The 18,521-nt window shown below is 44.6% G+C and overlaps 2 protein-coding genes across 5 annotated transcripts in view; one reads left to right on the top strand and one right to left on the bottom strand.

Annotated features, from left to right (window-relative positions):
- The first annotated feature begins 1,547 nt into the window (after positions 1 to 1,547).
- On the top strand, positions 1,548 to 4,234 carry LOC143102395 (baculoviral IAP repeat-containing protein 5.2-A-like). Of its 2 annotated transcripts, XR_012982586.1 has the most exons (5): positions 1,548 to 1,739; positions 2,112 to 2,221; positions 2,629 to 2,746; positions 3,231 to 3,521; positions 4,176 to 4,234. XR_012982586.1 is itself a non-coding variant. In XM_076265944.1 (4 exons), the coding sequence occupies exons 1-4, from the start codon at positions 1,632 to 1,634 to the stop codon at positions 3,318 to 3,320; spliced, it is 426 nt and encodes a 141-aa protein (XP_076122059.1). In that variant the 5' UTR covers positions 1,548 to 1,631; the 3' UTR covers positions 3,321 to 3,777. The 2 variants fall into 2 exon arrangements, 1 of the variants encoding a protein (XP_076122059.1); XM_076265944.1 differs by lacking the exon at positions 4,176 to 4,234 and having other exon boundaries at positions 3,231 to 3,777.
- An 82-nt stretch (positions 4,235 to 4,316) lies between these two features.
- The window catches only part of LOC143102394 (E3 ubiquitin-protein ligase rnf213-alpha-like), a 55,546-nt gene continuing 41,341 nt past the window's right edge, over positions 4,317 to 18,521 (bottom strand). For all 3 annotated transcript variants that reach the window (XM_076265942.1, XM_076265940.1, XM_076265941.1), the window contains 29 exons: positions 18,197 to 18,406; positions 17,858 to 18,045; positions 17,399 to 17,519; positions 15,802 to 15,902; positions 14,975 to 15,157; positions 14,465 to 14,631; positions 14,198 to 14,300; positions 13,990 to 14,104; positions 13,587 to 13,794; positions 12,913 to 13,109; positions 12,015 to 12,137; positions 11,729 to 11,839; positions 11,091 to 11,333; positions 10,522 to 10,597; positions 10,390 to 10,424; positions 10,054 to 10,154; positions 9,786 to 9,942; positions 9,137 to 9,308; positions 8,707 to 8,801; positions 8,093 to 8,344; positions 7,770 to 7,905; positions 7,612 to 7,686; positions 7,306 to 7,486; positions 6,954 to 7,155; positions 6,627 to 6,704; positions 6,147 to 6,344; positions 5,892 to 5,981; positions 5,627 to 5,799; positions 4,317 to 5,475 (listed from right to left, as the gene is read on the bottom strand). In XM_076265942.1, the coding sequence (XP_076122057.1) occupies positions 5,322 to 5,475; positions 5,627 to 5,799; positions 5,892 to 5,981; positions 6,147 to 6,344; positions 6,627 to 6,704; positions 6,954 to 7,155; positions 7,306 to 7,486; positions 7,612 to 7,686; positions 7,770 to 7,905; positions 8,093 to 8,344; positions 8,707 to 8,801; positions 9,137 to 9,308; positions 9,786 to 9,942; positions 10,054 to 10,154; positions 10,390 to 10,424; positions 10,522 to 10,597; positions 11,091 to 11,333; positions 11,729 to 11,839; positions 12,015 to 12,137; positions 12,913 to 13,109; positions 13,587 to 13,794; positions 13,990 to 14,104; positions 14,198 to 14,300; positions 14,465 to 14,631; positions 14,975 to 15,157; positions 15,802 to 15,902; positions 17,399 to 17,519; positions 17,858 to 18,045; positions 18,197 to 18,406 (4,245 nt within the window). In that variant the 3' untranslated portion in view covers positions 4,317 to 5,321. The remainder of the gene's footprint in view (positions 5,476 to 5,626; positions 5,800 to 5,891; positions 5,982 to 6,146; positions 6,345 to 6,626; positions 6,705 to 6,953; positions 7,156 to 7,305; positions 7,487 to 7,611; positions 7,687 to 7,769; positions 7,906 to 8,092; positions 8,345 to 8,706; positions 8,802 to 9,136; positions 9,309 to 9,785; positions 9,943 to 10,053; positions 10,155 to 10,389; positions 10,425 to 10,521; positions 10,598 to 11,090; positions 11,334 to 11,728; positions 11,840 to 12,014; positions 12,138 to 12,912; positions 13,110 to 13,586; positions 13,795 to 13,989; positions 14,105 to 14,197; positions 14,301 to 14,464; positions 14,632 to 14,974; positions 15,158 to 15,801; positions 15,903 to 17,398; positions 17,520 to 17,857; positions 18,046 to 18,196; positions 18,407 to 18,521) is intronic.

The raw sequence follows: 18,521 nt of genomic DNA, 5'->3' as shown, positions 1-18,521 counted from the left end.
CAACAGAATGACCTTGGTGGGGCATAGCAAACCAGACACCAGCCTAAACCATTTGTATCCATCCAAGGAATAAACTGGGTCCATTTTAGGTTTCAGATCCATTTTGTGATTAAAGAAGTTTAATGCATGTGACAAAAAAGGCCTGGGTCACCCTGGACCAGGGGTCGGGAACCTTTTTTGCCTGGAGAGCCACTTTTACCATTTTTTTTTTTTTTTAATCTCAGAAGAGCCACATAAAGACGGTTACAAGAAAAAGTTTAGATATTTAACGTACATTTACTTTCATTCAACAGAGGATTTTTAAATACATGTTCTACTAGTTTTAAAAGTAATGTGCAAGTAACTTGAAATGTAAAGTGGAATGACAGAAGTATAGGCCTTAGGCTTCCCATGTAGGCTAAACACCACCCCCTATTTTCCCAGTGTTCTTTTGGTATGCAAAGTAACCTCATAGTTAACAACATAACACTCAATTTTCATGACATGACATGTCATTGGCGAAATTGAACAGTAGGCCTACTGTACCAGAGATTAGATTTGGTGATGGCCTTGGAGTCTGGCTGGCTCATATTCAGTGAGGTGAAGTTTCATGCAAGAATTGAGGCCGTCATCATTTAAGGGCAACTCCATGCAAAACTGTCATATATCCATGTGACAGTTTTGCGCGGAATTGCCCTTAAACGTGAGCGCAGTGTGCAGTGTGCGATATATAACGCGCAGTTCATTTCGCGTTTTCAGAATCAGTCTTCGGATGGAAACTTTCCCATTTCAGCCCGCTTGTGTTCGCGCTCGCAAGCTGTGGTCACTGACGTTTCCTTTTTGACATTTTCCTTATCTAGCCTACAGCAAGCGCACACATAAACAATAACAATTAAAGTGTTCTCGTTCATCTTTTTTTCTCTTCGCCATTTTCTTTGTTTTGGATACAACCGTTAGCTAGCTGAATTTTTAAGTAAAGCATCAGCGGGTGGAATGTTATCTCGACACAGCATTGTCCAATAAAAAAAACGCGTTTTTCATATCTGTACAGTAGCCTACATCGACGTAACCGTGAACTTCAGCGGTAGAGAACAGACATGGGATGGATACGTGAACATATATTATATTTCGAACACTATTTTAACATTTTGATTTCAGTAGGTCCATTTTTTATTTAATACAGTAGCAAAATTATTCATGACTTATTGAGTAAACAAATGGCAGGTTTGTCCGAGAGCCAGATGCAGTTCCCAAAAGAGCCACATGTGGCTCGCGAGCCATAGGTTCCCGACCCCTGCCCTGGACTGTGTCCTACATTTTGTAAGTGTAAATAAAAGTAAATAAAGTAATCAAATAAAGTTGTATTGCATTTTGCACTATACATAAAGACCATAGGCCTAAAGGTACGTGTTTTGCATTACCATACTAAAGATAGTGATGAAAACGTGATTCTTCGTATTTCTTTTACTTGGCTACTGAAAAAAAAAAAAAAGCAAGCAAGCTGCCTTGTGTCTCGTGACATCAACAGTTTAAGCCAATCACGAAAAGGGACTGATGTCACGAGCGACCAATGAATGTAAGCACCGGTAATATTTGAACAACAAGCCTTTCGTGAAAACATACCAGTATTGCTAACGTTAAAGTAATTTAACATGGATGCTGTTAGCGCGGAACATACGAAACTATACTTTTATGAAAATAGATTACAAACTTATTCGGGATGGCCATTTGAGGAGGACTGCATTTGCACTCCGGAGAATGTAAGTAGCCTAATAACAGCTAACATTAACGTTCAGATTAAAAATGATTAGCACAGCAAAATAACCTACGCTGGATATCAGTTAAAATAGTCCAACGTTACGGTAATATTTTAACGTTGTCAATACTTTTGATTGTTTGTGTTGTCCATAGCCAAACACCCAAGATTAAAAGAGTGTTCTGTAATTTCAACTCCTGAACGTCATCCGAGCCGTCATTATGGCAGATAACGGATGGTGTTGCTGCTAAACATAGTCAATCTTAATATTTGCTGTCAAAGTCAGTATCACTTATTCGATACGATTTAAGATAACATCAGAGCCCGTCTTATTAACATTCTCTGATAACATTAACTTTAATTTTATTGTCCCTAGATGGCTAAAGCTGGCTTTATTCACACGCCCACCGAGAATAGTCCGGATGTAGCGCAATGCTTTTTCTGCTACAAAGAACTGGAGGGATGGGAGCCTGAAGATGACCCAGTGTAAGGAACTCGGTGGCAATGGTCCATGACAAATTCATTAATTTCCATGAAGATGCAATGAGTCGTGTACACACGTTATGCAATATTTAAAGTTGAAAAGTTGTCAATATTTGTCTACATGTGGCAACAGAATAACAGAATTAAAACAATCTTTCTGGGCTTGAATGATGACTTAAAACATCAATAATCAAGAAAATATCAAGATTCATACAAAATCCCCAAACACTAGGCATTATCGCCTACACAGGCCTAAGTTTACAAGCAACAATCACTTGCTGTATCTTCTCATCACAGGTCATGTTTGTGACGAATTTCTTTTGTAAAAATCCAGGTAATTGTTCTGTTCCTAAATTGTTTGATTATTCAGACTGTGATGTTGCCTTTCTTATTCAAATGGTAATTTCCAGGAAGGAACACAAATCACATTCCCCTGCCTGCAATTTCATCTTGCTAGAGAAGTCAGTAAATGAACTCACAGTGGAAGAACTACTCAAATTGCAGAAGGAACGACAGAAATATCTCATTGTGAGTTGGGTTTTGGATTTTTTTTGGAACAGTCTGTAAAAAGATAACTGTCTATATTGAATTTTGCTATTTTTTGACACCACTCAAGTCCAAGTTTACTAGATAAAAGCACTCCATCCATCCAGACCATCTAGATAACATGCCTAAAAGTCTGTTGACCCCCCCCCCCCCCCATTATTGGTTTAGTTTTCTGTGCCAAACCCATTACAGGTGTGTGAAATCAAACACGTTGTCATGCTTTCTACCATCATTGCCAAATATTTGCAGTAGAAGTGGAAAATCTAGCAACTAACATCAAGCATCAGTTGCTCAGTCATGAAATGCTGGTCATTTTTATATTTTTCAAAATTCGTTAAGCCTTTCTTATTTAGCCTTTCAGTTTGTTTGTTCTTATTTCTGTTTGGGTTTAAGTAATACTGAATAATATAGAATACTGAGATTTTGCAAAGAGTGTACCATAAACTATTTATTTTTTCCATCATAGAAAAAGACCTGCAATCAAGTAATTGAAAAATTTGAAGAAGCTGCGAAAAAAAGAAGAGGGGACATTGTCAAAAAGGCAATGGATGTATGAACGGGTCATTTGCGCTGTAGATTTAGTTTTTTGTTAACGGCGTGTTGTCTATCTATGTCCAATATTTGTGGAACTCCCTGTTATTTTATTGTTGTGTATAGTAATCTATGTAGTCATTGTTAACTGCTTACACTTAAAATAATTTTTAACACAATAAGTATCTAGGTCTTGGAAGTAACAGGAGCACTTGTGATCTAACAGGTATATATCAGTGCAAGTCTGTGTTCTACTCTTGCCGTTATACTGACATTGCTTTTGTCCTTTATCTTTCCATCTTGTCAGAGAGCTTACTATTCAGTGCCATGACACATAACTATTCTCATTTTAGAGCAGTGTAGTTAGCGGTATGAAATAAATATTTGCTGTAAATATTGACATATATCCTCTGAGGAATGTATTTTTCCAGAGCTGATATTCTATGTCATTTCTAACACTGTAAAAAAAGATTGAATCTGCTCTTTTGCATACTGTTATTTTTTGAAGTAATAAATTGAGCATATGTGCAGATTCAAACATTACATTGCTTGAATATACCATTATATTCATGTTTAAGAAAGCTGAGTAAAATATTGTCTTTTAGCAATACATCTATAGAACACTACCACATGCGAGTTATAAATTAACAATTAATGACCAGCTTGCAATGCAATATTGTAACTCTCCTCTCAATTTTAAGTATCAATACAGTACCTATTATATACTATTAATAAACTATTTATTAATATCTTCCCTCTTAACAACATTCATGTCTATTTAACAACTATGTTTATGTATGTCTATTTAACAATTATGTTTATGTCTTTGCTCACATGGTCTTGATCATTCGTAAATAAGTTGTTCATGTTCATATCCCAGATAGCCCAGTGTCAGATATCAACGTACACATACTCCTCCATATCTCTACCCCATCTCTACCCCCTCATCTCTGGGAACCGACCTACAAGAGCATCAAGAGTCCAGACTGTATGACGTCTGAAGGATTTTAAGACCCAACACTTTGTCCATGGAACATGAGGTTTATTGAACACAAGTATTTAGAATGCAAAGGAATGATCTGTTACAATTTGGTCACATAATAAAAAAAAAAGGACACTGAAGTGGAACGCCATGGTGATAACCATCTGAACAGTGCAAGATAAACCATAGGCAACTTTTTTACAACTAACTATGGTTATTATTACATCAGGCTTCATAAGATACAATACAGAAAAGGCAAAGATAACTAATATACTGAGAAGTGTTTCTGATATGTTGATGAAGATGTAGACAAAGAGCTGTCCAGAGATCTGTGAATTCTCTACATTTAAGGTACCTAGAATACCTTCATTCCATTGTGAGATGATGAACAGGTCAAGGAGTGATAGATATATGAGGTTTATGTATGATGAGTTGAGAAAGCATTGTTTCTTTGTGATGGCATTTGATTGATTGAGTGTCATACACCCATGGCAGATGTTTTTAGGCTCCTCAGTTTGTAAACACATCAAAAAAGAAAAAGACTTGTCCCTGAGTCCGATACAAATATTATTCTTATCATTATATAATTGATTTGATTGCTTTAATCATGGGGAAGCTAGACAGACCTGATTTACTGATGCAATAGAGAAAGGAGGAGGTCCGAAGGTGCATTGCAAATTCAAGGGCCATACCACCACTGTTTACAATGGAGTAGGAACTTCTAATGCTCTGATACAGCATATTGCACTTGTGCAAATTCAAGGGCCATACCACCACTGTTTACAATGGAGTAGGAACTTCTAATGCTCTGGTACAGCATATTGCACTTGGATCAGTATCCAGTCAGTGGCACTTTCTGAGAAAAGGCACTGCTGTAATTCACAAATGAACTGGAGCGTCGTTGATGAACTGATTGTAATCGTAAACACAACCTTCAACACACATGGGCAACACATACACACATACGCTCTAAGAGACACACACACACACACCTTCACATCATGCTGAACAAAGGCAGCCTTGGTGGAGTGCTTCTGGAAGCTTCTATCTGTGGTTGCGCTCCTGTTGAAACTCCACACAGATTTTCCAGGTGTCCACACACTGGGCGAGGAGGATCCCTTCGGGGAAGAACTCCCAATCCTCAGGTGGAGCGTCCATATCTTTCCTCTCGATGTAAGAAACCAGTGTGTCCTTCAGCCTGCAGAGGAGCACACATTACAATGGCTTACACTCAACGGCATGTAGAACACACGGGAAGGCCGCTAAACTAAACAACTGACCAGCAATGGTACTCAAGGGGAAGACCACACAAAAGTGAAAGAGTTTCTCTTGTGGGGACGGGTGCTCACCCCCAGTCGGGCCGGAACAGCTCAGGGTCCCGCAGACCCTTCAACTGCAGGAACTCGTGTATCTCCAACAGGAAGCCACTGGCCCTGCCCTTGGACAGATAACCAATCAGCTGCTTGCGTCCCTCTTCATTCAGTGGCTGCTTGTAATCGTCGGACATTCCAACAAATGGGTCCTGAAACATATTAAGAGGTTTGGGTCACTCTGTCTCTGCCTCTACTTCTCTCTCTCCCTCTCCCTCTCACACACACACACAGAAAAGCTTACCCTCTTTAGGCGAAGCATGCTCTCAGACTTCAGAGAAGAAAGGAGTTGCCACAATGCCACAGCATGCTTCAGGCTGCACCTACTCAGGGCCTGAGAAACACAGGATACATACACACACACACACACACACAATCAAGGCATGAATATATAACGTGTGAATATGTATATACTTATATACTTACGAAACATTTACATTGGGACTATGTGAGAGGGAGCAGTATGCAACCATGTGCGTGTGTGTGTGTGTGTGTGCACCTTGAGTATATGTGGTGGCATGTGGTCTCCCATCTGCAGCACCTCCTGTAGGTATTGTCCGAGCTGCATGTGGGGGTCAGCGGCGGTGGTGGCCAGGAAGCCGAGCGCCAGCTCCACCGCGCCCAGGGCGTCACACACCTCACTGAAGCCACACAGCTCACCGGCCACCCACGTCAGCGTCAGGGAGGGCAGCGGCTCCTGGACACATTAACACACACGCACACAACAGTGGTCAATGGTAGAAAGTGTATTTTAGATAATTAAGATAACCAATACCCACATACATTACTGGGCTGCAAGTGAACTTTTCTTTAGCAGAAATCACTACAAAGGACTGCTTTTCTAACTCTTTGAGAACAATTCCAATTTTAAGTTTCAAAACTAGTCTATGCATTTATTCTGGTTGCAAAGACTCAAGTGTTAAATAGTTTGCAATGTTTGCCAACTATGACTGATCAATGGCAAATATAAATGTCTCACCTGTGCAACCTTTCCTTTCACGTCCCTGAAAATGTTTTCATAATTTCGGTCATGTCTGTTCACCAGTGTTGGTATTCCCTGTGAGAAATGAGGAAGTGAGATATACTTTGAAGCATATTGAAGTATTGAGTGTGTATTGTGGTGTCAGACACCGAGAGCATATTTGCTTGTGGAGATGGATGTGTTTGTGTATCGCACGCTATAAATGTGTGGGTGAGTGTGTGGGTGTACAAGATATATTGAGAGTTTACCCTGTGTATCAGAGAGAAAGAGAGAGAGAGAGATAAAAAGAAAGAGAGAGAGAGAGAGAGAGAGAGAGACACTCACATTGAGTGTGATGCGGGGCTTGCCCTGCAGGAATCGGGTGAGCAGCTGCTGCTGGATCTTGGGCAGGTCGTAGTCGGGCAGTGTGCCGCCGCCGCGCTCCACGCTGTACTGGCAGTGAGACAGGACCAGGGGCAGCACGTCCCGCTCCACATCGAACCGGATCACGTGCAGCTCACACAGGTCGGCTGGACTCACTGTGTAACTGCCGCACAGACAAGATGGGAGTGAGAGAAAGAGAGAGAAGAACAAAACAAGAACAAACAAATGAAAAGGTAATAGTCAAAAGCAGGAGGCATTTTTACAAATGCATATTTGTGTGTGCTTTCCTGTGTGTGTGTGTGTGTGTGTGTACCTGGTCTCCTCCCCAGTGTATTTGTCTGTGGTATACACCATGTCATTGTGCAGTGCAATCAGGTAGCTGACAAGGGCGGTGGAACAAAGGCCTAGTCCTTGTCGCCGTGGCAACAGCACCTGCAGGTCACTGTTCATGTCCAGATCTTTCTCACAGAACTCTGGTGGCAGCTGGATCTCACCTACACAAACACACAAACACAAACACACGTCAACACTGAAGCTCAAGGCACAATATATTAGATATGATTACTTACTAATTAGGTGAGCATACAACACATCTAAAAGTATTTCCGTATCTATTTACCATTGGTGGCCAAAGATAATCGAAGTTGGTTCCATGTCTTCAGGAAGATGGATATGCGTTTCTCGTACCACGCAGCTGTGTGATAAAGTGAGAGAGAGAATGGTTTTAGGACCCGAAAGATTGAGTACAGTCTCTAGTGACTGAGCTTGTTTAAGCACCTCGTCGTCTCCGGTCCAGAAGGAACTTGGAGATTGTCCCCACTGTCAGGTCTGGAGAGTTCTGGAACTTCTTCACCAAATCCCGCTGCAGCACAAGGATGTCTGGCAGGAACCTCACCAATCGCAACTCTGGTTCCTAACCAATCACAGTGGTCAATGTTAGTCCCTTTCAGACATCAGATATGTGTGTTTATGTGTGTGTGTGTGTGTGTGTGTATGTATGTGTGTGTGTATATATGTGTGCGTGTGTATGCATGTGTCTGTGTCTGTTTGGGTGAGTGTGCATGTGCATGTGCATGTGTGTGTGTTGCCTGCTCTCTCACCTTCTGTAGGAACCTCCAGAGCAGAGGCAGTGTGTCACGACCGTCCTGCTGCTCCACGATGTGGGCCAGCGTGGCCAGCGAGAGCCGCTCCCTGCAGCTCCACACGGCCGGACCGTGCACGCCCGAGTCCCGCGGAAGCGAGCGCAGGAAGAGCCGCGGGTCCCCGAAGGTCAGCCGCATGACCGGGTTGCAGCTCACACGCTCGTCCTCACGCAGCAGCACACCCACCTCCTGCAGACGCCTGTCCAGATGCTGCAGAGAGAGAGAGAGAGAGAGAGAGAGAGACAGAGAGAGACAGAGAGAGAGAGAGAGAGAGACGGGGTAAGACAGACACAGAGGGGCGATGGAAGTCATGAAAGCCAGGGAGAGAGGAGAAAAAAGGAAGAAAAAATATAGAAAGATCTAATGCAGCTCCATGTCCTGGAGTCATGAGCATTTATATAACAGCCATACTGCCGCAAGACACAGTCACCACAAGCAACACTTTGCAGGAATATTTCATCTGTTCATACAGGTAGCCTATGTAGTATTTTCATTTGATTTGTTTGTTTCTTCCTTGTGTGCCCGATTGAGAGAGTATGGGCTGGTTGTTGTCATCGGCTGTATGTGTGTACCTTTAGCTGGGGACTGATGATGGTGTTGGCCACAGCAGTCTCCCATTGGTTCCGCGCTTCTTTAGTGGAGAGACGAGGGTCATAGTTTGCAGGCCCTAAGTAACACAAAGACACATTTGAATTAGATTTCCACTAGCCATGAGGCTTGCGTAATCACAAAAGAAAATGTATAAACTATCATAACTTAGCAGGAATGGAAAAACTGTCTCCAATTTATCCATCCATGACCGTATATGTGTAGGAACCTGAGCAGAAACTCTTACTAGGTTCTTTTTCCTACTTGATAAAGTGCGTAAATTACTATACTGTTTAAGTGGGCATTAAAATACCAAACACCAGAGGATGTTTAATACCTGACAACATGCATAAGAACAGGGCGTGTGTGTGTGTGTGTATATGTGTGTGTGTGTGTGTGTGTGTTTCTCCTCACAGGCTGCTGGTGGGGGCTCTAGCAGGGCGTTGATGATGAGGTGTGCGGACGTGGTGGTGTCGTCCGCTCCCTTCCCCAGCGCTCGTGTCAGCTGCAGCAGGTCTATCTGCAGGTGAGCCCTCACAAACGCACCGCAGTCTGGCACGGCCGGAGAGATGAGCGCCGCCAGAGCCTGCACACACACACACACACACACACACGGAGAGAGAGACGGGCAGCGAGAGAGAGACAGGCACAGAGAGAGAGACATGCACGGTTAGAGAGACGGGCACGGTTAGGGAGACGGGCACGGTTAGGGAGACGGGCACGGAGAGGGGAGAGACACGTAGAGAAAGAAATAATTGTGATTAATTAAACATTATTCTTAGCTAGTTGCTGTAAATGTATGTATGTGTGCATGTGTGTCAAAGAGAAAGGGAGAGAGAGAGAAAGAAAGAAAGAAAAGAGAGAGAGAGAGAGAGAGAGAGAGAGAAAGAAAGAGAGAGAAAGAGAGAGAGAGAGAGAGAGAGAGAGAGAGAGAGAGAGAGAGAGAGAGAGAGAGAGAGAGAGAGAGAGAGAGAGAAGTGTGTTGGAGATAAATCCAAGCTTTTAGTCTGTATATTGTGCTGGTGGTGGGCATTTCTAAGGTGTTGTGTGTGGGCTTTCATACCTGTGTGTTGTTGATTGCTCCCAGCATCATGGTGGCGTGTGTGAGGAGACGCACCAGGGTGAAGGGGGCGGGACTCATGTTCTTGGTGTCCTGCATGTCTGGTTGATCCCGACGACACGGGTCACCCAGGATGTGCCCTGGCCTTGTGCGATCGCCCCTAGATATATGAAAAAACACACACACACACACACACACACATTACATAAAGACCAGTAGTGAAGAGTACATTAGACGGTAAAATAATGTGCTAAAAGCATCTGTAACTCACTGGATCCCAGTGACGGCGAAGCCTCTGACAGGCATGTGATTCTGTCCTCCGATCTCCGTGTTACAATCTGGACACCGGCTCACCTGCATGGGCTGACCGCACTGAGGGGGACAGACCACAGCACAGTCATCAGTCAGGAATTACACAATCAGAGCATCAACCTCAAACACACATCAGTCATGATATGAGCAAAGTTAAGATCAGGAATAATCACCCAAGATATAAAGTAAAAAAAAAAAACAAGTGATAGCTCCAGAAATGAAAATAAGAGTAAATATCAAGGCACCCTGTAGCATGCCTTCATAAACAATGTTGGGAGTGCACCAGTGAACTTACCTCACCCACGGTGCAGGGGTGTCCATTGACGCAGGCTATAGAAAGAAAAGAAAGAACGAGTGAACACATGTGGAATGGAACCTCTTTTTGGCACCTCCATGTTAAAGAAACAGAGGTCAGCTCAGTACTTACAGTACCACTGCAGCTGCCCCAGGGCCTGCTGGGCCACATGAAGCATGTCATCAGGCATGGTGGGGATGAAGGCTCCCTGCACAAACACAGACCAGCACGTCTTTACTTTCACAACAAGTCAACATGCATTGTGTGCTTTCCAATAACTAACAGAGGTTCGTTCAAATTCGGCAAACATTGGCAAGCGTTTGTGGTGAACATGTTTTCTCTAAATAGTTCAATTTGAACAATTTGGTGTTAACATTCCATTGTAACGGTGTAACTGCATTGTTACCTTCGTCAAGCCCACGTCCAGCTGCACTGTATGTTCGCGGAGAACTACCTCCTCAGACTGTTTGCAAGTGTTTGGTAACGTTCGCCAAAAATTGAGGGTGAACAGAAATCTGTTTGCAAACGTTTGCCTATGTGTGCGAATTTGAACGCACCTCAGGTGTGTTCTCTGTTTAAAAACACGCTAGGAGATCGCTTCCTCATGTCTAGGTCTATGCGTAAACCACAAACATTTGTGTGGGATGGTACAGGACGGTTGGTTGGTTTGTGTGTGGTGGTACTGTATATTGCATGCAAACCTGCATGTTGATGGGGGTGAGAGCGAGCTGCTGGAGGGGAGACAGCACCCCATGGTGGCCGCAGAGGAGAACTGCAGCCAGGTGCACACACAGCTCAGAGACCATGTGCTCGGCTCCAGGGGATCCCACACGGACGCTCAGCGCTCCAAGCTGGTTCCTCAGCAGTCCGACGGCAAACGCCTTCTGCTCTGGACTGGCCAGGAGGCCACACTTACCTACGAAGTCCTCCAGAGCCTGTAATTGCTGAGAGGAGCACAGGAGAAAAGACAGAGAGACTCCTAAATCTGATACGCAATTGTTGGCATCAGAGAAAATAGCATCTGCTAAATGAATAAATGTAATGAAAATGTAAATGTATAAGAGGCACCATTCAACTGAACTTGAATAGCAGCCAGAGCCATAGAAAGAGAGAGTTGCGACACTCTTTGATGTCACTGCCACAAGATCAACAGTTCCAGTGAAGTGAATCATTGGCTACTGACCAAGTGAGATCATTTTTCAGTTCCAAAACTCTCTCCATAGCCCGGAAACTGGCATAGGAAAGCTTTTTCCTCTCTCATGGGAGAGTCGCCACTCTGTTTTCTCTACCGCTCTGGCTACAGCGTACGCGTGAGAGTGTGTGTGTGCGTGTGTGTTACCTGCTGGGACGGGTGCAGGTTTGCGTTGTTTGCTCTGTAGAGACAGGTGACCTCTCTGAAGAGTGCCAGGAGCAGGAACACACTCCTCTTTAGTGGAGGGTTTCTGCAGCCCTGCAGCAGATACACACACACATTCACAAGATCAGCCACACACACACAAATAGACAGAAAAAGCATTTATCTTAAGCTCTCTCTCTCACACACACACACACACACACACACACACACACACACACACACACACACACACACACACACACACACACACACACACACACAGTCTTACATCACAGGCCTCTTGTATCCTCTCCATCTTTCCCTCCATCATGGCTTTAGCGACGGCGTCCCTGATGCTCTTATAGTCACCTTCACACACCAGGAACAGATCCATCTGCCCTCCTTCCTGAGTCTAAACACACAACACAACAGTGTTACGTCACATCAACAACACAATGGATCACAGCATGACCTCATTAGTCACTTCATATCATGATATATACAGCCATACTACTTATCCACACAGACCATTCAGATACAGCACTTGATTAACTTTGATTAAAATATATGACAATAGTGAAAACTATTTACACATAATTACCACCATCATTAAGTGTACAGCCATCACAGTCATTACAAAAACAAAAGTTATGGAGTTTAGCTACATTTGATAAATACCCTAAGCCAGCATTTGTCTTGGCTAACATGTGTTGCTAGTTGCAACCCTAGCAGTGGATGTTACATTATCTGCATCCCTGGCCCACACACACACCAGGGATGGAAATTAAATATTTTGTCCACCTGTCACTGTGGCTGGTGGATTCCAGAATTTACCAGCCACTGAACTTTTTCACTGTCCACTAGAGATACGGTATGAAAATGTGATTATAGTAACCTAAATGATCACGGTTATCGGCATTATTGCAAAACAATTTAAATGCGCTGAATTTTTCTCCAAACCTACCACCAATGCCGGACAGAACTCAAAATTGGCCTGTCCTCCATGCACAGTAACAAAACTAAAGGTCAAAAGAACAGCATTCATATTCCATGTGAATAGTGGTGTATCTTACCACCACAGTGGCTGATAAGTTGACCAAATTCACCCGCATTTGGCTGGTAGTGGGTGCTAATTTCCATCCCTGACACACACACACACACACACACACACCTGGCCCTGAGCCTACCTGCTGTAGGACCTCTTCAGGGAACATCCAGTGGAGTTCGTTTGCGTTCAGGAGCGTCTGAACAAACTCGGCTCCATGGCGGCTGCGGATCTTACGGATGAGGTAGACACGGTACCAGTCATTCTTGCTGCGCACACACACACCCCTCACGGCAGCTAGGAACGGACCTGTCCATGATGGAGGCTGCTCTGGACCTCCTGCAAACACACACACACACACACACACACACACACACACACACACACACACACACACACACACACACACACACACACACAATATATTGATCGCAGCATAACGATCCTAGCATGATCAGATCTTGCTTTAGGGCACAGAAGGAATAAAGCAAGACTAAGATGGGCATTGGCTAGAATGCTGTACAAATAGTCTAAGCAGACACAAACACAATAGGCCCAAATATGACATACTGAGTATGTATGTACCAGTACACCAAAATAATTCATCTAGTAAAATTCCTGAAAACAAATCATAATTTTTCATTTTGAATATTACATCTGGCCAACAATTATTTCTGACTAAGCACAATAATAATTATAAATGTAATTAGGCCACTGCCATTTGTGTGTGTTTGTGTGTGTGTGTGTGTATGTATGTGTGTGTGTGTGTGTGTATGTATGTGTGTGTGTGTGTGTGTGTGTGCAAGTTATGATTACCTGCAGCGGTGTAACTGTCACCAATGAGCTGTGCTGCAATGTCCAGACAGAGGCGAAGACGGGACAGCTGCTGCAGCAGCTCAATGCAGACAGTCTGCGCAGATGTAACCCTCGACTGCAGGAAGTCTCGCAGGAAGACGCTCTCCTCCTGCAGACCAACCTGTCGTTCCTTTACCGATCGCCACTGCATTCTGTCAAACATGGAGTCCTGACGCACACACACACACATTTAAAAAGTCCATATCCATGCATGAGTTGACTGTTTTGTTAGTGTTCAGGTTTTCAGGCCAACTTGAGCAACATATACACAGACAAAAAGGCACATACTCTCTCTCTCTCTCTCTCTCTCACACACACACACACATACACACACACACACACACACACACACACATACACTTACCTCCAGGCAGTTGATGTAGAGCGAGTAGAGCTCTGATTTGTCAGTCTCCTCCAAGATTCTACTACCCTCCACAGCAGACAGGTGTTGTTGCAGGTACACCTTCACATCATCAAAACTATGGGGAGCAGAAGACACAAGATCAACACATCCATTCTAATGTAAGGAGATGACGCGGATACATGGGTGAGACTGGGCTGGGCTGGTGTACCTGTACTTTAGGAGGAGCTTCAGCACAACAGAGCGCACCACGGGGTTTTGGTCCACAGACTCATCAAATGGAGACAGAGCCTTTGTGAGCATGTGCTTCTTACCTGAGAGCAAAGCAGACATGGACACACACATACACACACACACACACACACACACACACACACACACACACACACACACAAACACAGATATCAGTATTAGTGGTTAAACCACCACTGGAGTATTAGTGTGTGTGAGCGCGTGTCTGTGTGTGTGTGTGTCTCACGTCCGACGGTGGGCAGGGTCCCGGCCTCCACCATGAGAAAGGAGAGCAGGTGCAGGATGACCTCTTGGGACGGTGGGGTGTCATGGCCGAAGCACACGCTGGACACCAGAGCGATGAAGAAGCCGTTGCAGCGCTGCCTGAAGTGGGCGTTGCGTGTGATCAGGGCCCTGTCCAGAGACAACACGTCAGTCAGTAGGTTACAATGCACAGAATGGGAAACACACCTTGGCATTACAGTTGGTGCATCCAGCTATAGAACAGTCTCAGCAAGTGTTGCGTAAGTGATCTATGCCGAGCTGTACACAGTGTTCTTGCTCTCTACTTCAATCACCTGCCACACCTGTGCTGCCATACTGTATGTTTGGACATACTGTATGAAGTGTCATTAACCCTCTTGCCACACCTCTTACACCGTTAAGGAATGATCAAAGCTTGCTTCTCCTTTTGCCTATGTGCCTACATGTGTGTATGTCAGGTGTGAGTAAATGTGTGAGTGTGTGGGCTTCGTACTGGATCTCCTCAGAAGGCTGCAGTCTGAAGTCATCAGGGACCGGCTGCATGCACAGGGGGCAGTACATCTGTCCAGGGCCGAGCCACTGGCGAACGCAGGCCAGGCAGTAGATGTGCTCACAGGGGAGGGCCAGGGGGTCCTTGGGGTCGGCCATACACACCGGGCACAGCTGCACCCCAAACCTGTAGTTTGGACAGAGCAGGGTGGCGCAGATGAGCTAGGGAAGTCTGGTGGCATTAGGAGTTAGTATTCTAGTAGAAGTATACAAGGCAGTATAGGAGGCTGCTTATCTGGCAGTGTGAAAAGAAAATGTGGTGACCTGGAAATGGATCTGGAGTGTTACAGAGGAGATCTCTACAGGTGCAGTACTGTACACTAACATCTTAATGTTGCCCTATTAATCAATAACACAACATATGGTTATGTGTACGTAACATATGGCTCATCTTCATGTGTAGCAGCTGTGTTCCCTTGACCATTGAAATGTGATTTTTATTATTTATATTTTACAATACGCTTAAAATGACAACGCTGAAGGTCTGGCCTGACACAACGCCTTATATCAACATGAGTTATATCAACATGAACAAAGTACAGAGACTGAGAGCATAAATTAGAGGGCTTTGCTGGTGTTTGTGTGTGTGTGTGTGATAGTGACCCTCCCAGGGCTTTACTGTTGTGTGTGTGTGTGTGTGTGTGTGTGTGTTAGTGATAGTGACCGTCCCAAGGCTTTACTGTTGTGTGTGTGTGTGTGTGTGTTAGTGATAGTGACCGTCCCAGGGCTTTACTGGTGAGTGCTGCCAGTGGGAAGGGCTGAGAGACCCACCTGAAGATTTGCTCCACGGCACCATCTTTACAATCCTTCAGGATCACCAGCACCGCCTCAAACGGCTGCTGCTGCTTCAGGTCAGGGTTCTTCTCCAGAACCTTCCAAACACACACAAAATGCAAAGGGTAAATACAAAACACACACAGAACACACAACACAGAGAGCAAATACAACACGTTTAAGTATATAAGTATATATACTCTTTTGATCCCGTGAGGGAAATTTGGTCTCTGCACAGTGAACACACAGTGAGGTGAAGCACACACTAATCCCGGCGCAATGAGCTGCCTGCAACAATAGCGGCGCTCGGGGTGAGGGGTTAGGTGCCTTACTCAAGGGCACTTCAGCCGGGGTTCGAACCGGCAACCCTCAGGTTACAAGTCCGAAGCACTAACCAGTAGGCCACGGCTGCCCCCAAACACAGATAATAACAAAATAATATGTTTAATTTATATATTGCCTTTCTCAAACCCAAGGTCTCTTTACATAGTGGGAAGGAAAATATAAACAAACAAACAAAACAATACAACAAAGAGAAGCTAAGTGTATATATGTGTTGGGTGTGGAGAGAAGTGATCATTAAACAAAAAGGTCTTGAGATGTGCTTTGAAGAAAGGAAGAGAGGGACAGTCACAGAGAGGTTGGGGGAGGGAGTTCCAGAGTTTGGGGGCCAAGGCACTGAAGCACCTGCCACACAGGGTGAAGAGTCTGGTGCGGGGGATAGTTACAGTAAAATATTTTGGTCAGAGAATCTGAGTGAGCGGGAAGGAGTGTAAGGGGGAGCAAGGTTGTGGAGGGCTTTGAAGGTGAGTAGTAGTACTTTGAATTTAGTACTTTGAGTTGATGGAGAATGGGGGTGATGTGTGCTGATCGTTTGGTATTGGGTGAGGAGCCTGGCTGCAGAGTTTTGAATGTATTACAATCTGTGAAGGGATTTAGTGGGGAGACCAAGGAAAAGTGAGTTACAGTAATCTAGACGGGACATAATGAAGGAGTGAACCAAAGTCTGTGCATCATTAACAGAGAGGAAGGGTCTGAGGCGGGCAATGTTGCGGAGGTGAAAGAAAGCAGTCTTAGTGAGTGTACTGATATGAGGATCGAAGCGAAGGGTGGAGTCAAGATGTATGCCAAAGTTTTTGACAACAGGGGTAGAGTGGACAGGTGAACCTGCATAGCAGTGGAAGTTAAGGCCATGGCTGCGAATAATCTGGCCAAGAGGGAGAAAGAGGAGGGGCCCAAGTACAGAACCCTGGGGGCCACCACAAGTGACAGGGGACATGGGGGACTGATGTGGATCAAGTGTGACAAACTGCCTTTTGTTGGTGAGGTATGACTGAAACCAATTAAGGGCTGTGCCAGAAACACCAATAGCAGACAGACGGGAGATTAAAACATTGTGGTTGATGGTGTCAAAAGTAGCACTAAGGTCAAGGAGGATGGGAATGTTAAGTGAACCAGAGTCAGCACACAGGCACAGAGACTACACACAAACACAAACACACACACACACACAAACATAACACAGCACAGAGAGTAAACATAAAATGAAATGATCTTTAGGAGACGGAAGGTAAGATTGATTCTGAGTTCTGACCTGTCCGAGCTTTTTGGTGCCTTCCACCAGTAGAGGAGCGAGGTTCTGGTCCACACTCTGGATCCCCAGTAGCATGTTTTCCACAAACAAAGAAAGAGTGAAGATGCGACTCCACCCACGTCTACACAAAAACACACACAGACACACACACATGAAAAGACAAACCTTTCATTGGTTAACATGTAAAAATGTAAAATTTAAAAAAGAATTTACCCGTGAAACCTGTGTCAATTTCATACAGTACATTTGTGAATAACTGGATGCTATGTGTGTCACCCTGTAGTTTGTATAAATGTATGTGTGTGTGTCGTGTGTGTGTGTGTGTGTGTGTGTGCGTGTGTGTGTGTGTGTGTGTGTGTGTATGTATGTATGTATGTATGTATGTATGTGTGTGTGTGTGTATGTGTGTGTGCGTGCGTGCGTGTGTGTGTGTGTGTGTGTGTGTTTCACTGAACTCACTGAACTCTGGTGACCATGGCAGTGCTCCTCTCTCTGTAGTGCTGGACATTCTCCTCAGCGCACACCAGCTCCACGGGCACCTGCAGCTGCTTGAGGCGTCTCAGCCACTGGGCACACTGGGCCTCGGAGGCCAGGGACTGCGGCTCCAGGAACTCTACACAAGCCAAGGCAGCATACACATCCAGCACCTATATGCGCACACACACACACAAACATGAAAATACAGACATGTATGTATGCATAACCAATATGCTTTGTGTATATATTTATAAGTGTGTGTATATTCCTTTGTGTGTGTGTGTGTGTGTGTGTGTGGTGTATGCACTTGTTGAGTCTCACCAGCTCCTGTCCCTGTTGGGCGTGTGCGTTGCTGAGCAGGGCCTGTGTGATGTGTGGCTCGATGCTGAGCATCCTGGAGAGGTTCTGCACACGGGTGCAGTACTGGTGGTAGGCCGAGTGAATCCAGGGCAGCGCCAACACCTCACTTTCCTCCTCACTCACACTTGCACGCAGCTCATTCACACAACACATCAGAGCAGCACAGAGAAGCTGGAGAGAGAGAGAGACAGAGAGAGAGAGAGAGAGAGAGAGAGAGATATTTCATATTATATATACTGCAGGCAACAATAAGGAATCCATGCCTTTACTTTGAGACTAATTCTAT

The sequence above is a fragment of the Alosa pseudoharengus genome, unplaced genomic scaffold (genome assembly GCF_046254945.1).
Source record: "Alosa pseudoharengus isolate Yale_2024_CS ecotype anadromous, Long Island Sound unplaced genomic scaffold, YU_APseudo_1.1 YU_APseudo_1.1_scf_4, whole genome shotgun sequence".
Lineage (NCBI taxonomy): Eukaryota > Metazoa > Chordata > Actinopteri > Clupeiformes > Clupeidae > Alosa > Alosa pseudoharengus.
This window is presented reverse-complemented; position numbering and strand designations above follow the sequence as displayed.